Source organism: Prosopis cineraria, unplaced genomic scaffold, assembly GCF_029017545.1.
Source record: "Prosopis cineraria cultivar Desert tree isolate PC_DT_omini unplaced genomic scaffold, ASM2901754v1 PC1, whole genome shotgun sequence".
Taxonomy (NCBI): Eukaryota; Viridiplantae; Streptophyta; class Magnoliopsida; order Fabales; family Fabaceae; genus Prosopis; species Prosopis cineraria.
The window spans coordinates 55,148,329-55,163,553 of NW_026555332.1; the positions used below are offsets into that span (position 1 = coordinate 55,148,329).

The window sequence follows — 15,225 nt, forward strand, 5'->3', positions numbered from 1 at the left end:
AACAACTTTCCTAAGACGTTTTTAACGTTCAATTTATACTTAAGCGGTGATAACTCCATCACTCGAATCGCGTAATTTACTGTCATTAATATTTCTTTTAGAAGTCTCTTGGACCGAAATACCGAGTTGGACAAAATATCAAGGAAGAAGTGCTGTATCAGTGGGATGTGCCACAGTGGCGTTAAAATCCTGCCTCATCCGCGTGGGTGTGTGTGTGGTGTGTTTAAAATTTAAATTGTCGATAATCAAAAGGAAGAAAGTGTTGTTGAAATGTGATGTGTGGGTAATCCTGTTGGACGTGATGAAAGAGAGGATTAACGATGAAGCGGTTGGACGTGTAAGTCGTAATAACAATCTGTAAGTCATAGATGATCCTGTGACAGTGAGGAAGGAAGGATAAGCCCCTTTTAATTTGAAAAGGATGTCACATGGAAAGGTCCATTGACCGTGAATTCCATTAAGGTAATAAAAAAGAGAAACAAACAAACACCACCCGAGAAAGCAGAGCCCTCAGTCTCTGTGAGAGAGAGAGAGAGAGAGAGAGAGAGGTCTTGACTCTCGGGTTTCAAACAGAACGTCAGAGTGCGAGCAAAGAAGCGAGGCGGAGATCGAGGTGGGTTCCAAACACACGTCGTCTTCAGGTAAACTCCATGTGCCCACATGTATGATTGTGATTAAAGAGCCAGAGAGTGAGACTAGAACAAGTACTTGTATCCACAGCCACCATTGTGTTTATTTATGACCTTCACGCCAGCACCAACTTCATCCCCAGTCGTAACATAATCAGAAAAGGCTTGGGGACGAATCGGAATTCGCTTAGTTGGATCATGAATATGGTGCTTTAATGTTCATATACACGCGCCATAACATTCGACGACGACCGCAATAACAGCCATTTCGTGGCAATTATTTTGAGGTGGAGGAGAAGAGTGGGAAAGAGATGAAGGAGAAGAGCGAGAGTGGAGGTGGAGGGTATGTGAGAGCAGATCAGATAGATCTGAAGAGCTTGGACGAGCAGCTTCAGAGGCATCTGACACGAGCATGGACGATGGAGAAGAACAAGAATAATAAAGAAGAGGAGAGTGGAGGGAGGTCTACCCAAACGAGGCAAGAATGGGAGATTGACCCTTCCAAGCTCATCGTCAAAAGCGTCATTGCTCGCGGCACTTTTGGCTCCGTTCACCGTGGCATTTATGATGGCCAAGATGTTGCAGGTACTACTCTGCTTCTTCCATGTCTATTCCCACAATTTCAGTTTCTAATTTTTGTAAAGAAAAAAAAAAAATGAGCTGCGTTATCAGTACCGTTTACTTCCATTCATTTGTTATTCGACACTTACTGCAAGAAGCAACGTTATTAGCTTTGAGATGACCATGTTATGAGTGTTTCCAGCTGACGTTTTTGCATAATATGTAGATGTGATTTACTCCTTAGTCACTTCTTCCATGTCAGCATCTATATTCCATAGACATGGTAGAAGTACAGAAATTTCTGATTCTTAATTGCTATGGCTCCATATTTTTTGCTTTATAAGGAAAGAAGAAGTTCTACGTGCTCAAGGCTCCTCTTTGAGGGTTGTATATTGGAGGACACGAAGTCCATCTTTTACTTTCTTTCGCTCCCTTTAGCTGTTTAAGAAGCCACGTTAGTGGAAACATGTAATTATGTTAACTGCGAATGCAAGCACTGCAACTTTGTAGATTCATACTAACAATATCCGTGATTCACAAGATTGAGTGTGTGCTTTTGTGTCTTTATTTTCTATTTTTTAAGAACTCACAAGATAGAGTTGACTTGACAGTTCTCTCCATTAACTTTAACATTCCTCTTTTCCTTTTTTAACTTTCATGTGTTATAGTTTAATCCTGATATGCCCTTATTTTACAATTGTCAATTGGTGTGGTGCTGGATGATGAAATTTATACCATTGAAACCGTTGACTGGCTTTGACTGGACATTATGCTGCCACGTAAATCTACGTTTCTGATTTCTCGAACTCTTTTAATTAGAGCCAGCCATTCGTAAAATGAGTTTTCCTTTTCCAAGGAAACAAAAGAAAAAACTAGTGTAATCATGGTCTGTGTGGAACTATGTAATTCTTGTGATCCGGAAATTTTGAACTTGTTAACCCTGCAGTAACACTGCATTTTGAATAAATGAAAGATAAAAGGAAGTCGTTACATAGGATATCCAGATGACTTATATGAAGTAGTTCATATTTCATTTTATTCTCTCAGTGAAGCTCCTTGACTGGGGAGAAGAGGGCCATCGGTCAGAAGCTGAAATAGCTTCTCTGAGAGCAGCTTTTACGCAAGAAGTTGCTGTTTGGCACAAGCTTGACCATCCTAACGTAACAAAGGTAAGTTTCTCAATTCTTCGTTCTTATCATAATTTTCTTCCACCTACAACACAGTACATACACCATCCTGTTTCTATTAAATCAGAAGGTAAAGTAATTTATTCACTCTCTCTGTTGTTAACACACCTTACTTTCAATTGTTAATATTTGTTTTGCAGTTCATTGGAGCAACAGTGGGCTCATCAGATCTACACATACAAATGGAAAATGGTCATATAGGAATGCCAAGTAATATTTGTTGTGTTGTTGTTGAGTATTGTCCTGGGGGTGCACTCAAGTCTTACCTCATCAAAAACAGGAGAAAGAAGCTCGCATTTAAAGTGGTTGTCCAACTGGCACTTGATCTTGCAAGAGGGTCCAATTCACACTCTAAATTTATGTCTTTCCGGTATGTCATCTTGGACTTGCTTTCTGAGCTTGATTGCTTTGCTATAATTTATATAGGTTGAGCTATCTCCACTCGAAGAAGATTGTCCACAGAGATGTCAAAACAGAAAACATGCTTTTAGACAAGACACGAACCTTGAAGATAGCTGACTTTGGAGTAGCTCGCATTGAGGCTTCTAATCCTCATGACATGACTGGGGAAACTGGAACTCTTGGTTACATGGCTCCAGAGGTATGTGATAGGCATAGAATGACCATTTCATTGCTACGCTATCAAAATCATCTGTGCTTGTGTCTTTGTTGCCTTAATAAGTTCCCAGCAGTTTGCATCTTCAGCAACTGGAATTTTAGAACCGTAAACTTATGGAAACCTCTGAGTGTATCAAGTATCTAACCTAGACTTTATTAGTTTTGTGAAGTCTTAGAAGGTTATGCATCTTTGCATAGAATTGATTGATTTATTTCAAATATTAATGTGATAAAAAATTGTGATTAGCTAGCTCTCTGTAGATCCATGACCTTCAGGCATATATTCTGTTATAATTAATGATCAGCTCTTAATAGGGGTCGCAGAACAATTTTCATTTCAGATACTTCATCTAACGTCCTTTAAACTTTTTGCTGTGGGCAGGTTTTAAACGGTAGTCCATATAATAGAAAGTGTGATGTGTATAGTTTTGGTATATGCCTATGGGAGATATACTGCTGCGACATGCCATATCCTGACCTTAGCTTCTCAGAAGTGACGTCTGCTGTTGTCCGTCAGGTACAGGAAATGAATTCAGTGGCTCTAACACTATGGTTTCACTTAGACAGGGTCTATTTTAGAAACTTTTTCACTGAGCAAACATCAGCAGGCAAAACTGTAAGTGGCATTCAAATTTTTGGGCGTTTTTAACAGTTTTGAGTATATTGTGGAAATACAGAATCTGAGGCCAGAGATACCTCGATGTTGCCCAAGCTCTCTGGCAAATGTAATGAAGAGATGCTGGGATGCGAATCCTGACAAGCGACCAGAGATGGATGAGGTGGTGACAATGTTGGAAGCTATAGACACTTCAAAAGGTGGAGGCATGATCCCTCATGATGAGCCCCAAAGTTGTCTTTGTTTCCGAAGATACCGTGGACCTTGAAACCTCAAATATTTTTAGTAATCTGGAGGCTCAATTCGTATTTGTTTAACTGAAATGAAATGATAGATAGGGATGGAAGAATCAAAGATGAAATGCACAGAAAAAGCAATGAAGAGTTCTGCAATATGTAGTTACATACACTGTTGGGCTGTGATTTTTGTAAACCTAACTGTGCCTTTCCTCATTTCACCTACTTGTTAGCTTCCGCGTCATTTCATGTCATGAGCTTGTAAGTGATCTGTTTTAGCTCAAGTTTGCTTCTTAGCTCATTCTTATAGCCGCACTAATTCTCTACTTGCTAATTTACGTTAAACTTGAGATCATCCAAGTTCGAATCAGCACAGTGCAATGGGGGGGACAAAAAATATTGTTATTAATCAACATGAGGATTTAGTATACAAGGAACCTTGTTTTTTCAACTCACTAATTCATCAGTAACTAAACTGTAGAACCAGCATCTAAACGACGTGATTAACTGTTTCTTCCCTGGAAAATCACAAATTTATTTGGGAATTAATTCAATGTAAGTTACATGATGTGATACATACTGGCTTCAATTCAGTCTTGAACAGAATATACTCAAACTGAACAAATGAATGTTAGGTTCTTGTACAAGGAATTCTAGATTCTTGAAAAAAAATAAACAAACTCGAGAGCGAGCAAATTCATATCACAGGCAACCTTCCTTGACAAACTTAACGCAGGTAGCCGGCATGTACTCATAACCTATGCAGAATAATTTAACAGCAAATCCCTATCCAACAATCCTATAGCTTGGATTCACCAAATTATCGAGGCCAGAGACTACTTGAATCGATTCTATGACATCACCAACCTTGAGGTCTGCCAAGTAATCCTCATTCTCTGTTACATACCCAAACACTGCATAGCGACCGTCCAAAATATTGGCATTACTGGGAGTCAACTCACTTTCTTTCAATAGCCAAAAAATTTGGCTAGAGGCTGAGTTATTCTCAAATTCCTGTTCAACGTGAAAGGAGTTTTAGATAAAACAAAATAATAAAAAAATAAATACTGGTAAACATGATGATTAAGATTAATGAACATCATGTCCCAAAAAAAACAGAGAGCCTCACATCTCTTGCCATGGCCATTGTTCCAAATGCATTAAATGGAAGTTTTGTTTGAGCTTTGTAGAGACCAAGCTCCTGTGAAAAAACATTATATTCAACATAGAAAAAGTATAACTGAAGATTAATTTGGCTCGCAAACATTTAAACATCAAATAAGGAAAAAAAAAAATACACAAACATGCACCAAGGAACAAGGTTGCAGCTGACCTCTAGAGTTGCTCCATAAACAGGTGTCTTTTCTCCCACCACCATAATCTCTAGAGGTATGGTTCTTGTTTTCTCTGTACTTGGATCAATGAAACCCTCAGCAGGGCCTTCAGGGTCACCCGTTTGGACAACAAACCCATCCGCTGAACAAAGAATTGAGGAAATTTCAAGAAAACTAAATCTCAGTCAAACTGCATATAAAAGTGGGGCAGCAACACTGAAAAAAAATCCTATTTATAGATCCATATACAAAATTATAGATCTTTCATACTGGTATGTGATAATGCTTCCATCACAAAAACATAAATTACTGTCGACATATAGTCATTGATTGGGAACATAAAAGCATAATATGAATATCCATTGCCCACTCTTGTGCAAGGAGTAGAATAAGAGGACCTAGTATATATCTTCTATTCCATTTGTCACAAATTATAAGACAACTTTGGAGAAATTTTTTATCCCAAAATATAAAGCAATTTGAGGAAAATAAGGTTTCATTGATGATACTTTTTCAATATTACTCTTCAAGTTGGAAAAGAATCGAAATGATATTATAGCATAACGATTAAGTGTGTAGAGGCATTTTTGAAAGTTTATAGTTTTGTTTTGAAAAAATAAATTTATAAAACGTCATTATTGTATTTTATTGGTATACATAATCTCATCTCAAATTGTCTAATAATTCGGGACAAAAGAAGTATTCTTCATCCACAAAGCTGGAGAAGAGGAATATAAAATATTCCCTACAAAACCAGCAATATTTGAATGAAGACCAGGAGGAGAAAAATGCATGCGTGGTATATATTTCTTACCTCTCTGGATTTCCATGCCATCATAGAAGTGTCTTTCTACCAAGTCAAGAAAATTCCCAGCAGTTACAGGGGCATTATAACCATCAAGCACTATGTGGAAAACACATTCCTCCAGGTTGGGATTGTCTTTAACCTTGACCTTCATATCCACAGTTGCTCTTCCTTTCAGTAAAGGCATATTTCGGTATTCCTCAGGCACTTCATACGGAAAACCATCAACCATGTCTTCTTCAACACTGCAGAAACGTAATGCCCCAGGAACATCTCAGCTGCAGTCAATGAAAGGTTATATAAGAGAACAGTCTTCTTTCTTCAGAATATTAATTCTCCAAGTCCTCCTCAACCTCCTATTTCTAGTAAAGGATACAGCTCTTGTTAACACCTAAAATCATGGCGATTTCCTCCACAGATATAAGGCTATAAGCTACAACCTCATTTATATCATTGAAGCAACCAAACCTTCATAGAGAACACTTTCAGGAAGTTCCCAGGAAAAGATTAAGGAAAGTTATGTGGTTTACCTGGTCAAAAACCCAGAGTACACTCATGAATCTAGTAAATCCTAACTTCTATTAATATGATCTCAGTCTTAAATAACCTGATGACAGAATAACAATTTAAAGTGCAATTAATCTTAGCACAAAGAAATATCCTGAGCCTTGATGTAGTAAAAACATGTACTGATCTGCTTAACTCCATGCCATTTTTCTTATGAGCATAAATGGGAATGACCGGAATACAGCATCTTCATGTGCTTTATAAACCTAAATGTGACTACTAAGTTACTTACCCTCCAACATATTGAAGAAGCTCTTTCTGTTTTGGTGCAACTGCATCTCGATTCCTATCCTGCACAATCAGTTCAAGCTCGTCCATACCAGCTTCCAGCTTATTAAGCAATTCAACTCCATGTTCTTTCTTTGATTCAGCTAACCCTGATACAATTAAAGTCTTGCCTTGTTTGAGAGCTCGGGATGCCTGTCTCAAGTTCTACATTTCACACAAAGTAACAGGTCCCTTGAACTTTATTGTTGTGAGGAAAAAAAGAACACAAATGCTTATACACAAATTGCATGGGCACTACGCTAACCACAATTAAAAGAATAAGGATGACTTACTCTCTCCACAGAGTCAAGTGCCTTAACTCCTGCAACCTTTAGACTGTCTGTAATATCTTCAAGAGGTTTTTGCACTTCTCGAATTGCTTTATTGTCTATAGGAAGAGCATATCTCAACAATGCTCCGGGGTCCTTTATTGGTGGTCCAGAGATCAATACAGACAGGTCAGGCAACACAGGGTTAGCTGCATGGGCATGGGTAGACCAGCCCAAGGGAGGAACTCCCGTAATTAACCCAACTGCTAGTGCTATAGAAACTGCACACTGCTTTAGGGAAAATGGCCACCCTTTCTACTCCAAGATATGCACACACAAAAAAAAAAAAAAAGGGTTAAGGCTCCAATCGTACATTGCAACAATCTCAAATCTTGTCAAAGTGACAGGAGCATGTTATGAAAAGGAAAATATATTCCATATACAAAACAAGGTTCAATTTAATAATATCAATGCAAGAAATGGTTTCCAATTCTTCAGCACTAAGTAACTAATCTCAAGGGAAGATAATGTGGCTGCCATTAGTACCACGCCACCAGTGTTTCTTTTGTTTTGGCCCGAGTACCGCACCACTGTCCACTAGTTTGCCAACAATTCTTTTTGATTCTGTAACTGAAACAATAGTTCTAGATAAAAACATGAAGCAAGGCTTTTTTTTATTTTTATTTTTTTGCCATTGCATAACGCAAGATTTTACATTAGATGCAGATTAATTTGAACCTAAATACAGCTCTGTATCAAGGCTTCTTCCGATACTGATATGACTAGATCTTGTTTAGAAGATCATTACCTTATCTACTGTCCTCCTGGTCTATGGGAGAGTTGTCTTTTGAGTTCCACTATTCCCATTTTTATAGAAATACATTCCACATGAACACAAGATTAGAAGATGAGCAGTATCTCCCAAAGATACATTCTAAGATCAAACTAGATGCTGATGGGGCAATATTTCACCACTCATTTATTCAGCCGCACGCATTCATTAATGTCAAGATAAGTGTTCGATTAAAAAGGGAATGCAGTGAGATAATGATAATCAAAATTCAGAATTTCTAGAGCCTTACATGTTTGTTATGGAATTCTGTAGGTTGGGGTTCTTGGTAAGAGCATCGAGTGCTGAAATCCCGAAGTCCAGCATTGCCCAGAGAAACCGGGAAGCGAAAGCGGCTAGAGAGAGTGTTTGGCTTGGCCAATCTGGCGGTAGCTGCCGAAGCACAGTAGTGGCAGGGAACAATGGCTGCCATGGAAATTACGCCAAGGTGTCAGGCAACAAATTTCATGAGCCTTCAATATTGAACGCCAAATAGTGGTGACTCCGCGAGTGTCTACGTTTGAAAGATGAAATGGAAAACAAAAGGACAAAGAGCAGATGTAATAGATAAGGTTTTAGTCAATTTGGGGTTTGTATTGTGCAAGGGACGGTCGCGCAAAGATTTTCGTTTGAGCTCGGAATCGGATAAGATATGAGATATCGAAAACCAATGTAATCGGAAATTGGAATTTCCAATTGGACCAACTTGAAAATAAAAAGAGAAAGATATTTTTTTTTTTTTTTGGGGTGGGGGTTGGGGGGGTGCGGAAGCTTCCATCTGTTTGGTAAATCGACTGGATCAGGCCTCAACCTTCAGGCTTCAGCCCATCCAACCATTCACAGTTGCCGAAAGCTAAAAGGGTGAGGTTTTCCCATTTTGTTTTCTTTCAGGCAGAGGTCTGAGTCTGATTTGATCATTTATCCTTTGTTTGTTTGTGCCAACATGCCGGATTTTGACTTTACTTAATTCCAGTTTAAAGAATTATCCATGACCGACTTTCATTAAGATTTCTCGCAAATCTAATCATCTTAGTAGTAACTAGTTTTAGAAATTAATCTAATCATTTAGTCAAATTTAACCAGCTCGCCTTAATTATAGTATGAAAAAAGTCAATTTGCATTACCAAACATGCACAATAGTTTTTGGGATAGAAACTGTAAGCTTACTTGGGTTGCGGTCATGACCTCCCAATCACAAGACGGGGAACACAAGTTGCATAATGCAATCACACTACAGTTCTCGCTCCAATCATGTACATAAACATATCAAACCAAGGTCCACTTTTTGTCTCAAAATATAAAAAGAATGAAGTATAGCCAAATCTAATATTTGATGCGAAGATACGCGTCAGACTCTAGCTGCTCCATCTGTAGCCGGGAGCTGGATTTCAGCAGGTTTTTTAGAAGTGTTATCGTCGTCGCTGTCACTGGTATCTGGCTTGCATGAGCAATAAAAAGTGTATAGTATCAGCTGAACAAGACCAGATAATGCTCCAAGACCATTACTAATCTGTAAGATCATCCATAATAGCAATTCATCAGGTCAATCGCTGAAAGCTGATAATTATTAATTAGCTGGTAAAACTGAAATATAAAATAGCTTGCATACCAGGACAAAAAGGTCGAAGGGGTGGATGAGAGCATAAATTGCCCAGCACAAACCATTACAGAAGTTAGCGAACGAGAGCCAAAAGGGCATGTACTTCACACTCTTGGTCTTTATAACCTTGGCCATGATTGTAAGGGGCGAAATATACATCACAATATTGAACACATCACTCAGAATACCAACGATCAACGACCTTTTCTCAGTGCCATGCCATGCCAGCATCGTAATAAGAACTATGACTCCGAAAAATATGGTCTCCACCAGAAGCGCAAGCATAACCTTCTTCTGGACAATTTGAGCAATGAAACAATAAACATTTCTTAACATACCGTATTATTACTAAGCCAATGATGAGTTTCATAGGGAATTATTGCCATATATGTTGACAATCAACCAATGTGAATAAAAAATATGGCAGTGTATCGAAATAGCTTGCCATCGGACGAAGACCCTGCAGCCACTTGCAGATAGAATCGTGTTTAATTAATTATTATAATTTTTCCAAGTTAAAATATGTTAATTGTGTGAGAGAAAAAATATACTTTTAAAAATTTACCTGCATAAATTTTTGAAAAACACAATCATTAATCTCTATAATTTTATCAAGTTTTACTTTTAGTTTCTATAATATTTTAAATGCTTACAATTTCTATAGTTTCAACAAAATTAAGTGATACTTGTTCCTCAAAGCCCTAATGATATTAAATTACAGAAATTATAATTATTGAAAATACTAAAAATAAATTAGAAGAATTAAAAACATAATCCAATGAAAAGTGTACTAGAGATCAATGATTATATTTTTTATATTTTTTTAGTTATATAATACAGTTAAAATTATTAGATTAAACATATGACTTTTTCACATATAATAATTAGTTTTGTTTTGACAGCCAATAATTTTATAATAAATATATTTAATTATACAAATAGAGAAGTCTGTAAGAGACACCAAATTCCGTGCCACTTGTAGATATCCGTATTTACGGGTTCTGATTACCGAATAATCATAGCATCGGTAATGTTTGTCAATGTTCTTTGTGCATCGCGAGAGGACGAAATTCTCTCACAGGTTAAAGGACGAAGGAGGATTTATAATAAATTAATAATGGCACAAAAATTTGGAAGTCGTGACAAATCATGCAAGACGGTATGCTGCTGTAAACTTTTTGGCCGCGGAGGTCGAGTACAGAGTGTGGTATAATTGGATATACATAACACTTCTAGCTAGTACTCTTTCTTTCTTTCTTTCTTTCTTTCTTTTTTTTTTTTTTAAGTCCGTTCATCTTACCAATCAAGTTTATGGCTATGATTCACGCACACATAAAGAGAGATTGTTTTTTTTTCCTGCGAAACAATGATTTCACATAATAATACCTAATTTTTAAACAAATATAATTCTTTATTATTTTATATTAAATATTTTAAATAGGGCTCAAGTCCCGCCAAAAAGGTAATAATTTTGACAAGATACATCTAAAAATATTTCAAAGAAGGTATTGGCAGCGTACCATTTACCCAATAGAGATGGGCACCAGCCTGTAGAAAGAACGTAGGCAAGGTAATTTATTTATGGAGTGTACCAATAAAAGAATCACGAGATATTTATGGTGCCCGCGAACCAACCTGATTCCTCTAGAGAAGAAGAAAACAGGTAAAAAGAGAGACAACGCACGTGTTTTACGAATACCTAAATTGATGGGGTTCTAGGCGTAGGCTTAACCATAACGGCATAACCGAGAGGAATATATCAGCAAGCAAGCCCAAAACGCCTCATTAATTCAATATGGGAAATATTCTTAACGCAAACCTTGACGAGCACGGATCTCTGCTATTCCATGGTCTATTGTCCGCCAGAGGGTTCGTTGCCCGCGTTCTTTGCATTTTCTTTTTTCTAATAAGCTCATTATTTTTTGCTTTTACCCCGCACGGATCCTCCATGAAATGGGAGTGTGGGACAACTCTAACAATTCGTTTAAGCATGAAAAATCTGATAATAAACGAATCTACTTAAAAGCACGCGCACATATCCTAACAAGTCAAATTATGATACATCAAGTCAGTCAAGCGAGCATTAATTCTAGGAGGGAGAAATTATACGTACCCGTCCTTTTTGTGGGGCAAAGGTGAAGAAGATGGCGAGGTAGACGACTTCGAATACAAGCCCAACACTGTTAATAGTAAGCACAAGAATGCTGTTGGGGTGCACAAAAGGCATTCCATAGAACACCCAAAACGCACAGTTTATCACCGTTGCTAGATAAGGATCTGGCTTGAACTCTTCTACTGCTTTCTTCTTTATTATTCCAATGAAAGTTGGACTGAAAACAATTCAATAACTGATAAGTGTGCGCGCGCTCCTGCGCAACTGAAATAGCAGATGAATATGAAGCTAATTTCACGGGCAAATATGTTTATACACACACACGCGCACACACTCTTTTTTTGAGTGGAAATGGGATAAATTCATGAATCAAACTGTATAAGATACAAAAAGACAGATAGTTACATCAGGGTACTATAAGTACTGTAAGTCCTAATCGTGTGATCAACTATAGCTTTAATTTGTGCTAAAGAGCTATCCACATTGAATATTTCATTTTTGAAAATACGACAGTTCATAGCATCTCATAATTTCCAGCATAGAACACTAGCTTCCAAGAGTTGTATACTTTTTTATTTATTTCATCATGCATCATTTATTCATTCGTATTGCATGTCTTCTCTTGGAGCCCCCACAGCTTAATTTATTGAACTCGAAGCTTCCGTCTTTTTCAGCGCCCCGTTCATTAAATATGAATTCACGGCACTCACCTAATTGGCGGATCAAGATGTTTTCAAGTGCTAGAAATTTTTTTTTTATCAAAAATTTTAGATTTTCAAAGGGGCCATGGGTGGAAATAAATTAAACCCTTAACAAGGACCTACAACCTAACATATTTCAGATTTAGTTTAGCCTACTTACTAAACAGCTAGCCTTAAATCAAATTCAAGCCTTTAATTAAGCATATTTAATTAAATAGGTTAGGTTTATTTTTTCAAGACATAACCTACAAGCTCAATAGGCCAGTTTATTTATATATATTATGTACTATATCACAGACATGTCAATTTCACCATAATATTTTTAATCAATTTATTATTTACCACTTCTAATTATATTTTTTTATTATATTTAACTTATATATTAATTTTAATATTATTACTTTATTATTATATTATATTGTAGTTAATAATTTCCTTCAATTATTATATATTATAATTAATAAATTAAGTTATATATTATATATTACAATAACCCTAAAGAAAGTATATTTGAAACGTGTAAAACTAATGCAAGCCTATTTAAAAGGCTTTACTTTTAAGTAAATTTTTAAATAGACTTACAAGTTAAGTTTTAAGTAGGCTCAGACTTAAACTATATAAAAACCCTTATACAAGCTTTAGATCAAGTTCAAGCTTTTGATTTACCACTCTGATTTACCATACAAGCTCAAATCTATTTAGTCAAAGCTTAATTTAGGCCATCTTATTTCCACCCATATCCAAGATATTCACTATATTATTCAAAAAAATGTGGATATGCACAATATTATATTATTCAGAAAATGTGTGGGTATTCGTTGATTTAATGGCGATGATTTCTCTCTAAAACTTCAACATGTCATCCAGCAATGCATAGATTACAAGGCCAGCATCCAATTATGCATATGCATGCAAAGCAAAGGAGGAAAAAGAAAAGAAAAGAACACACGGGAGGCGCGGGAGGGAGGGAAGGAGAGAAGGTTTACGCCGGCGAGAAGAACAAACCGAAGGAGATGACATTTCCTGCACAGAAAACCAACACATCACATCACAACACAGAAGTCTCAAATAGTCTTTGCACAAACATGAACACATTAAAATTTCCAATCGTCGAGCCCTGGAGGTAAAATTGAAGTGGGAGATTTTCTTCCATACCTCATCTCTACGCATCCCTAAAATTTAGGGTTCAAAGCAAGTAAAGTCACATCCATCAATGGCGCATAAAAACAGTACGCAACTCCCTCTTCTCAATGTCGAACAGAAAATTCGACAGAAAATTATTTAATGTTAAGCATGTTATCCAGTAACCGGGAAAAATAATGGAATATTTATGTTCAGAGAAATTCAAGTAGCGGAAGATCAGCGAAAAACACAGATCGAAAGAGTTGATTGATCTGATATGATCAGAGCACAAACCTAAAATGCCAACGATGTTACGAGCTAATGCAGCTCTGGCCACCATCTTCAAGGCTATGCTTCGACTGAGAAACTCTGGAAAATGCCACCGAGTGGGAGAGAAACGAATAGCAGAAAGAGTTTGAGTTTCGAAGCTTCACGTATTCGGTGCTTCAGCATATATAGCAGACCGGAACGTAACCATCTTTTAACCGTTTCTCATAAAATGGGGTTCAATTTAAAAAAAAAAAAAAACCTTGATTTCAACTTTCAAGGCTTTGACACCGTTCTCCTGGTTAAAAAAAAAAACACCCTTTTGTGCTGGAGTAAATTTTACGAATTCAAAAGGCAATAAATGAAATATCTCGTCAGTATACTCAATTAACACTGAACATTTCAACATCTTGGCCCCAAAAATTCTCAATTTTTCAATTTATTACGTAAAAGTAATTTTTCTTTTTCTTCGCAGACAAATCAATTAAAGTGTTGTAAAAAGACTAAAAGGTTACATTACATAAGCTTGAAGAATGACCGATCATCCTTTTTCCTGTAAGAAATTATCTTAAACAGTATTATTATATTATATTAATTATAAAATGAGAAAGTTTCTCTTTCCTGTTGAAAAGAAAGAAAGAAAGGATAAAAACAATCTTTTATTTAATTCATTATTTCGGTCGAAAAAATAATCTTATCCAGCATAAGATCTGCTCGTCAAGTCCTATCTATTTGGGAATCCGTTTACCAAAGGGTTTGTTAAGAGAATCTAATATGTATAATATTTTTTCTTTTTTTTTATAATTGTATAATATTTTTTTCTTTTTGAACAATTATAATAATTTTTTTAAAATTAAGAGTCTGTAAATTTCATGAATTGTTTTAGAGAGAGAGAGAGAGAGACAGAGGAGATTTTATGAATCAGTATTTAAAATCCTGTAATTGTTGTTCTAACTAAAGGACCGAATATTATGTTATATTGGGAAAAAGAAAGGCTGGAATTTGGACTGGGCATTTATTTTTTTCTAGAAGGTTAATCATCAAAACTTAAAAGGGTGCGTGTTGATTTGTTCAAGCGAGTAGTTTCTTTTTGAAAATATGCGTCTCATTTCCATCGCTGTATTATCCTAGTCCTACCTAGCGGTGGCCCCAAAAATAAAGTAAAATCATAGGAAATCTAGCACTTGATTTTCGCACTAACAGGTAAGGAACAAAAAATCGATTGCTTTTAATTAATGACGATTTTCCAGTCAAATAGCATTCGTTTGAAGCAGCTTGGAAATTGAATCACTTCTCAATCATAACAGTTAATATCACTGTATTAAATGAATTTGCCTTGGTCATATAGATTTGATGAGGGTTCATGATTAAAAAGTGAAGGAAAAGTAATAAAAAATGAAGAGACACCTCTCTTTTTCGGTCCAGCCCAACCGTTCTTTTTTAGCCATTTGGTCCTTCGAAGTCCTTCAAGGGAAGGTAAATTCTTCGTTTGTTCTTATATATA

At 36.4% G+C, this 15,225-nt stretch overlaps 3 protein-coding genes across 4 annotated transcripts; 1 reads left to right on the forward strand and 2 right to left on the reverse strand.

The window, feature by feature from the left end:
* Positions 1–473: 473 nt before the first annotated feature.
* On the forward strand, positions 474–4,131 carry LOC129312193 (serine/threonine-protein kinase STY13-like). Its single transcript, XM_054954825.1, has 6 exons — positions 474–1,214; positions 2,238–2,359; positions 2,518–2,714; positions 2,804–2,978; positions 3,378–3,512; positions 3,673–4,131. Exons 1-6 carry the CDS (start codon positions 941–943, stop codon positions 3,877–3,879), a joined length of 1,110 nt encoding a protein of 369 aa, XP_054810800.1. The 5' UTR covers positions 474–940; the 3' UTR covers positions 3,880–4,131.
* A 207-nt stretch (positions 4,132–4,338) lies between these two features.
* Positions 4,339–8,544, reverse strand: LOC129312185 (peptidyl-prolyl cis-trans isomerase CYP38, chloroplastic). Its single transcript, XM_054954815.1, has 7 exons — positions 8,172–8,544; positions 7,114–7,404; positions 6,786–6,985; positions 5,996–6,231; positions 5,181–5,323; positions 4,977–5,048; positions 4,339–4,861 (listed from the first exon to the last, which is right to left on the reverse strand). The coding sequence occupies exons 1-7, from the start codon at positions 8,349–8,351 to the stop codon at positions 4,634–4,636; spliced, it is 1,350 nt and encodes a 449-aa protein (XP_054810790.1). The 5' UTR covers positions 8,352–8,544; the 3' UTR covers positions 4,339–4,633.
* Positions 8,545–9,016: 472 nt separating this feature from the next.
* On the reverse strand, positions 9,017–13,888 carry LOC129312203 (bidirectional sugar transporter SWEET4-like). Of its 2 annotated transcripts, none has more exons than XM_054954843.1 (5): positions 13,749–13,888; positions 13,282–13,355; positions 11,632–11,848; positions 9,528–9,812; positions 9,017–9,428 (listed from the first exon to the last, which is right to left on the reverse strand). In XM_054954843.1, the coding sequence occupies exons 2-5, from the start codon at positions 13,350–13,352 to the stop codon at positions 9,267–9,269; spliced, it is 735 nt and encodes a 244-aa protein (XP_054810818.1). In that variant the 5' UTR covers positions 13,353–13,355; positions 13,749–13,888; the 3' UTR covers positions 9,017–9,266. The 2 variants fall into 2 exon arrangements, with proteins under 2 accessions (XP_054810818.1, XP_054810809.1); XM_054954834.1 differs by having other exon boundaries at positions 13,319–13,355; positions 13,749–13,882.
* Between the last annotated feature and the right edge of the window lie 1,337 nt (positions 13,889–15,225).

Bases quoted from the DNA above. Each gene is read 5' to 3' on its own strand.
- LOC129312185 (XM_054954815.1), bottom strand. From the start codon at position 8,351: ATGGCAGCCATTGTTCCCTGCCACTACTGTGCTTCGGCAGCTACCGCC. The intron at 6,986-7,113 runs GTAAGTCATCCT...TGTGAAATGTAG, and splicing joins CACTTGACTCTGTGGAGAGA to AACTTGAGACAGGCATCCCG. The intron at 4,862-4,976 runs GTGAGGCTCTCT...CACGTTGAACAG, and splicing joins CAATGGCCATGGCAAGAGAT to GAATTTGAGAATAACTCAGC.
- LOC129312203 (XM_054954834.1), bottom strand. From the start codon at position 13,794: ATGGTGGCCAGAGCTGCATTAGCTCGTAACATCGTTGGCATTTTAG. The intron at 13,356-13,748 runs GTTTGTGCTCTG...TTTTCTGTGCAG, and splicing joins TAACATCGTTGGCATTTTAG to GAAATGTCATCTCCTTCGGT. The intron at 11,849-13,318 runs GTAAACCTTCTC...AATTGTTTTCAG, and splicing joins GGTTTGTTCTTCTCGCCGGC to TCCAACTTTCATTGGAATAA.
- LOC129312193 (XM_054954825.1), top strand. From the start codon at position 941: ATGAAGGAGAAGAGCGAGAGTGGAGGTGGAGGGTATGTGAGAGCAGAT. The intron at 1,215-2,237 runs GTACTACTCTGC...TTATTCTCTCAG, and splicing joins TGATGGCCAAGATGTTGCAG to TGAAGCTCCTTGACTGGGGA. The intron at 2,360-2,517 runs GTAAGTTTCTCA...TTTGTTTTGCAG, and splicing joins ACCATCCTAACGTAACAAAG to TTCATTGGAGCAACAGTGGG.